This window comes from Protomyctophum bolini (assembly GCF_963924005.1).
Source record: "Protomyctophum bolini genome assembly, chromosome: 3".
In the NCBI taxonomy this organism is placed as follows: Eukaryota; Metazoa; Chordata; class Actinopteri; order Myctophiformes; family Myctophidae; genus Protomyctophum; species Protomyctophum bolini.
The window spans coordinates 38,891,089-38,897,376 of NC_137864.1; the positions used below are offsets into that span (position 1 = coordinate 38,891,089).

Sequence of the window (6,288 nt, forward strand, 5' to 3'; positions counted from 1 at the left end):
CAGAGGAGAAAGGGGGGGATGATCTTAGAATAAGCTCGTTTGTCCTCTAACGATATGAGTGCCCCCCAACCCCCCCCCCCTCTCTCTCTCTCCCTATCTAGCCACCCCTCGGTCTCTCTCTCTCTGGGTCTGTGGTGAGTTAGGAGGAGGTTGGAGAGATCAGGAGCTATAGGGGTATACATGCATGGAGCCTGGGCTAATGCTGCAGGGATCCCCAGGTTCCTTTGAAATAGGATCAGGAGAGAGAGAGAGAGAGGGAGAGGGAGAGGGAGAGGGAGAAAGAGAGAGAGAGAGAGAGAGAGAGGTGGGCTGACAAGCCCTTAGCTGCCAAAGGCTGAGAGGAGAGGAGAGGAGAGGAGAGGAGAGGAGAGGAGAGGAGAGGAGAGGAGAGGAGAGGAGAGGAGAGGAGAGGAGAGGAGAGGAGAGGAGAGGCAATCAGGGGAGGGGAGGGAGAAAGGGAGATATAGGAAGAAGAAAGTGGTGGGGATAATCTGAGAGGCGAGAGAAAGTAGAACGCGGGGAGAAGAAGAAAGGGAGAAGAGTGGGTGGGTGGGGGGTGGGGGTGGGTGGGGTGGGGGGGGATAACAGCCAGCCCTCCAAGGCCATTTCAGCCCATTGCAACACAAAGCCTGGGGAGGCTATTATGGTGTTATGGTGAGCAGTGCCCCTCTCTCTCTCTCTCGCTCTCTCTCTATCATCAGACACAGGAATATGATCCAGATCCACGACAACACAGGAAGCTGTACACCTCAAGGCCGGGCTGATGCAAAGGCAGAGGGGGAATTATACGGCACCTTTTTAAACAGCAGATAGAGGGTACAGAGGGTGGCCCCGTGGCCCCCCCGGTGCCCCGTGGCCCCGCCCCCATCCTCTCCAGGCCGACCCGTAGCAGACAACATAGAGGTGTCTCTACAGACACAGACGACATATGATGATACCCAACTATATATTTCTGTGGCTCCAGATGATCCCTGTGCTTTAGACCCACTGTTGACCTGTCTGTCTAGCATCAAATGTTGGATGAGTGAGAACTTTCTCAAGCTAAATGAGGATAAGACAGAAGTTCTCATAATTGGTTCTAGCGAGCAGAAATAATCAATAATAAGCAGACTTGGCAACCTGACTGTAGCAAGTAACAGTACAGTAAAGAACCTGGGGGTCATTATAGATTCAGAATTGAATTTTAATTCACACATTAATCATGTTACCAAGATTGCCTTTTTTCACCTTAGAAATATTGCACGAATCAGAGCCTATTTGTCTTTGGACGATGCAAAAACGCTAATCCAAGCCTTTGTTTTTTCTCGGCTTGATTACTGCAATGCACTTTTTTCAGGACTGCCTAAGAAAACAACTGACAGATTACAACTTGTCCAAAATGCAGCAGCCAGAGTTTTAACTAGAACTAAGATGAGAGAACATATTACTCCAGTTTTGGCTTCACTGCACTGGCTTCCGGTTGTTTTTAGGATTGATTTTAAAATTATTTTACTTGTGTATAAAGCTCTCAATGGTCTCGCACCTTCCTACCTTCATGACTGCCTGCCTAAATATGTCCCAAACCGCCCCCTAAGGTCTTCCACTGCTGGCCTGCTCGCTTTGCCTAACATTTTTAAAGCACAGCTCAAGACCCACTTCTACAACATTGCTTTTAATTGATCTTTTTTATTTTTTGTTATTCATGTCCTCACTGTATTGCATTTTTAAAGTTTTTGTGTCGTTGCCTTGCTTTTCTTTTTTATTCGCCATTGTTCTGTAAAGCACTTCGAGCTGCATTTCATGTCATGAAAGGTGCTATACAAATAAAGTTTATTATTATTATTATAGAGCTGTCTCTACAGACACAGTGGCGGAGGGGAAGAATGTAAACACCATGCGATGCCGAGGCCTGCTCGCACACACTTAACTGCAAATCACCTCACACACACACACACACACACACACACACACACACACACACACACACACACACACACACACACACAGATTACTCCGTGTGAGTTCATACCAGCCCACGTAGAGGCCTCTTCGCCCACCCACTAACTACATGTGTGTCCGTGGTAAAGCTCATACAACGCACCGCGCTGTGAGCTTGTAGATCTGCTAAGCCTGTAGATGATCTGTTATTTTCATAGCATGCAACCAAGTGTAAAATGACTCAGATACTGGATCTCTTGTCCACTATATAGTCCCTTCCTATACATTTTAGTCTATAGTTTTTATTTGTTGACGGAATTGTCAGTATGTTTAGTCTTGGTTTCAGTCGTCATCGTAGCTTAGTTTTCATTTAGTTTTCATTTAGTTTTTGTCAGTGAAAAAAAGGCAGTCGACGAACATTTTTTCGTCATAGTATTTATTCGACGAAAACAACACTGATGTCCACCCATCTGTCCACCCATATGTCCACCCATTCCAACAGTTAGTCTATAGGAGTGACTTCCCGTCCTCCTCGTCTCCGTGGCGTCCTTGACCAGACCGTCCTGGGGACGACGACACAGCTCTCTCTCATATTGGTCATTTAGCTAATGGAGGAACAAGCTAACCGGATTAGCTTAGCGCGCTGCATGCGCGGCGGGCCCTCCGAGAGGAAGACAGAGCGAGCGAGCGAGGGAGGGAGGGAGGGGGGGAGGGACGCCGTCCGTCGGACACCTTCCGTCCGTCTCCTCAAAGTTTCCGACGAGGCGCCAGGCCGGCCCGGGCAAACCGCGGGTCTCTGCTGAGCACTCCCAACATCACCCAACTGAAAAGTGATTATGCTAATAGCGGGTCCTTGCCAATATTCATAAGTGTTTATGGGTGTCGGAGTGAGTGAGTGAGTGAGTGAGTGAGTGAGCGCGCGGGGAGGGTAGGGGAGGGAGAGAGAGGGCTGTCAATACAGTGAGCTCTTAAGAGCCGTGCGTCATGCAGCCATGTAGCCACAGCGTTAATGTGATTACTACTCTGTTTATGTCATTAGGGTATTCACAGGCAGGGACTGGAGAGAGGGGTGAAGGGTGAGGGAGAGGAGAGGAGAGGAGAGGAGAGGAGAGAGAGAGAGAGAGAGAGAGAGGGGGAGGCAGGCGGCCATTAGAGCTCGTCTTCATTGTCCAGGTTGTTTCCATGTGTAACAGAGTGGCTCAGAGCCTCTGCCTGATGGCCTCAAAGGGTCTAATATCTCCCCCGGTCCCTTTGGTCTAGTGGTTAAGATGTTGGACTTTCACACGGGAGACCCCGAGTTCGAATCCCGGGCGTTTACACACGCGTTTGCCTGTTGTGTCACCGACCGACCGTCACTGACAACATTGTTGAATGAAATGTTTATCAATAATAAATTATTAATTGATTCCCTACAAGCATCACATTTTCATTAGAGAGTATAGTGTAGAGTATCGATTTTAAAACAACTATGTTGGGCATTTACAGGCAGAGATTGTCCAAAATTGTCCAAAAACGGGAAATACCTGGAAAATTTAAAAAAAAAGTCTAAAAAAGACAGATATGCAAGCTACACGGTACGTCATAATGGCATTACGGCTATTTTCGCTATTCGTCTCACAACAATGTACTGTATAGATATATCGTACTTCTCAACTTAAGTGGTCAAATCTACAATGTAAATATTGTACAATCATTCGACAGGTCATGTGTGTTCTGTCTGTCTGTCTCCTACGTGCACACACAGGCGCACACACACACACACACACACACACACACACACACACACACACACACACACACACACACACACACACACACACACACACACACACACACACACACACACACACACACACACATTTTTATTATTTTATTTGGATCTGCACAAGAGGCGTAATACAATAGACCCAAACACTGATCAGAATTAGGTTATACATTATATGGTCCAACCAGATATAGCTGCTGCACATGCTTAACACACACACACCCGTGTCATTGTACCCTGGTTGGTCCAGACTCTCTGCGGCGTGCCGAGCCACCGGCCACAGACAAAAGGTTTGTTTGACCAACACTTGTTCTTCAGACAAAGCCGGATGTGGTTTATACTATAAACAGAGAGAGACTGGAGGAGCTATAGGCTTTACGTTGTGGGCTGTAGGCTGTAGGTTACGCTGTAGGCTGTACGCTATAGGCTTTACGCTGCGGCCCGTTCCTAGCAGGCAGGGACCTGCACACATAGACATCAAAAGGGGGCTTCAGCCCCTGCCCTTTAGACTCTTCTGTAAAACAACTGCCCTCTCCAGACCACGAATGCAGCGTTTATACTATGGTGAAAGAAATGCTATAATGCCACTCCATTCAATGCCATACCATTGCATTCCATGCCATACCAGAAGACCACACACACACACACACACATTACACAGGGAGAGAGAGAGGGGGGGGACAGATAGAGAGAGAGAGAGAGACAGAGAGAGAGAGAGAGAGGGAGAACGCACGCACGCATGCACGCAAACAGACACATATGTGTGTGTGTGTGTGTGTGTGTGTGTGTGTGTGTGTGTGTGTGTGTGTGTGTGTGTGTGTGTGTGTGTGTGTGTGTACTTGAATTCATATATTCCTCCACTCGTAATGCATGTATACATCATCTGTATAACTGATGGGAATGGGAGGGATAAGTCTCCGAGCGCTTCGGAAAGGAGAAGCGTGGAAGGTGTTCTGTCATGGCCGGGATTATGTCTCAATAAGCATGGCGGCACCCAGACAAATATAGACAATAACATATGGAAAAGAATAGGACAAAGTCTCACTCTCTACCCTCCAATCCCATTGACTTTATGCAGACAGCGGCCATCTTGAGATCAGTAGCGCTTGCTTTAACCAATTTCGGGCGGGAACCCCTTTTGGTGTTAGCATTATGTTATGCTTTATGTAGCTATTGAAAAATAGCAGATCTACAAGCTCGTAGCGCGCCACTAGGTCTGCTATTTTTTGAAAAATCGAAGAACCACTGACATAGAAACAAAGCCTTTTCAGAAAACTGTCAGGATGTATAGAAGACATTTTTAGAAACTGATCTCAGGTCAGAATAGGTTAAGTAAAGGAACGTCCCGCTGCCATTCAAAACAGCTGCGGTACGCCGAGCTGTTGAGTGATGTCCAACGAGCACTTCCAAACATTTAGACCTGAGGACGATTCTACAAATGTCTTCTAAAAATCATGACAGTGTTATGAAAAAACCTACTGTTTCTATGTGAGTGATTTTCAAACTATTTCCACCTGCTGGACCTTCAGAATTATATGTAATCGCCCGCCGACCCCCATCTGTAAATATGTTGTTCCAGGAACCTCGCACAGAAACAAAGATTTGAGTTTAAAAAGTTCACTCTGAAAGAATATATATTCAAAGATTTGTGCCACATTTTCACGATTTTTCGGAAATAGCAGACCTACAAGTTTATGAGCTTGTAGATCTGCCATTTTTCAACAGCTAAAGCATAACATAATGATTAAAACACCAAAAGGGCAGAAAGTAGCTCATCATAACACATCGATTTCTATGAAACAAACACTTTGCAAGTAGAAAGAAGTGAATTCAAGCTTTTCGTACACAGCTGCAATGTTGGTGAGTTTGATGTTTAATACATTCAGATAGTACGGTACTTTTCTGTTTCAATGGGCTGTCAATGGCAAATTGAACCTATAGTTACCATGCTGCCATTAACTTAAGTAACGGCCGCGTTCGGCATAACGTTGTCGCCGTTGTTGCAGACTCAGAGAGAAGTGGAGGGAGTCGGATGAACACACACGACATATGACATTATAGGCTGACGGCCAAGCTACACCAGGCAATTTTGCGCGCATGCGTATGCGTTTACTGCGCGCGTACAGTGCGTTTGGATAGGACCAATATATGTCAATGATACCAGCTACACCAGACGCACGGATACCGCGGGCCATCCTACGCGTGCTCTAAAAATAGGATCGGTTCTAAAACAAAATTACGTGCGTATAATGCCCCGTGCGCGCGTATCTATATATCCTCCCGGAAGGTCCCGCACAAACCTGCCGCGCGTCTGACAGATCGATGTATAGCCAGGGCATTTGGCTTACGCACGGTCCGCGCGTTTAGAGTAAACGTGCGAGAAAAGCCTGGTGTACCTTGGCCGTGAGGAGGTATGTGCTCCACATATGACAGGCACAGACCCACGATCCAGAGGGGGCTGTATAGTACAGGCGAGAGAGAGAGTGTGGTGCGTGCGTGCGTGCGTTGCGTGCGTGCGTTGCATGCGTGTGTGCGTGTCGGGGTGAACTCGCTGCACATTTTTGCATAAATCTCCTGCTAGAGATAGCATCAGGAGAAGGAGAGCC

At 47.0% G+C, this 6,288-nt stretch overlaps 1 protein-coding gene across 1 annotated transcript in view; it reads right to left on the reverse strand.

Annotated features, from left to right (window-relative positions):
• Nucleotides 1–320: 320 nt before the first annotated feature.
• Nucleotides 321–6,288, reverse strand: part of LOC308312419 (uncharacterized protein) — a gene marked incomplete at its 3' end in the record, with an annotated part of 59,574 nt that continues 53,606 nt past the window's right edge. The window contains exon 3 of the mRNA XM_080759025.1: nt 321–334. Within this exon, the coding sequence (XP_080615151.1) occupies nt 321–334 (14 nt within the window). The remainder of the gene's footprint in view (nt 335–6,288) is intronic.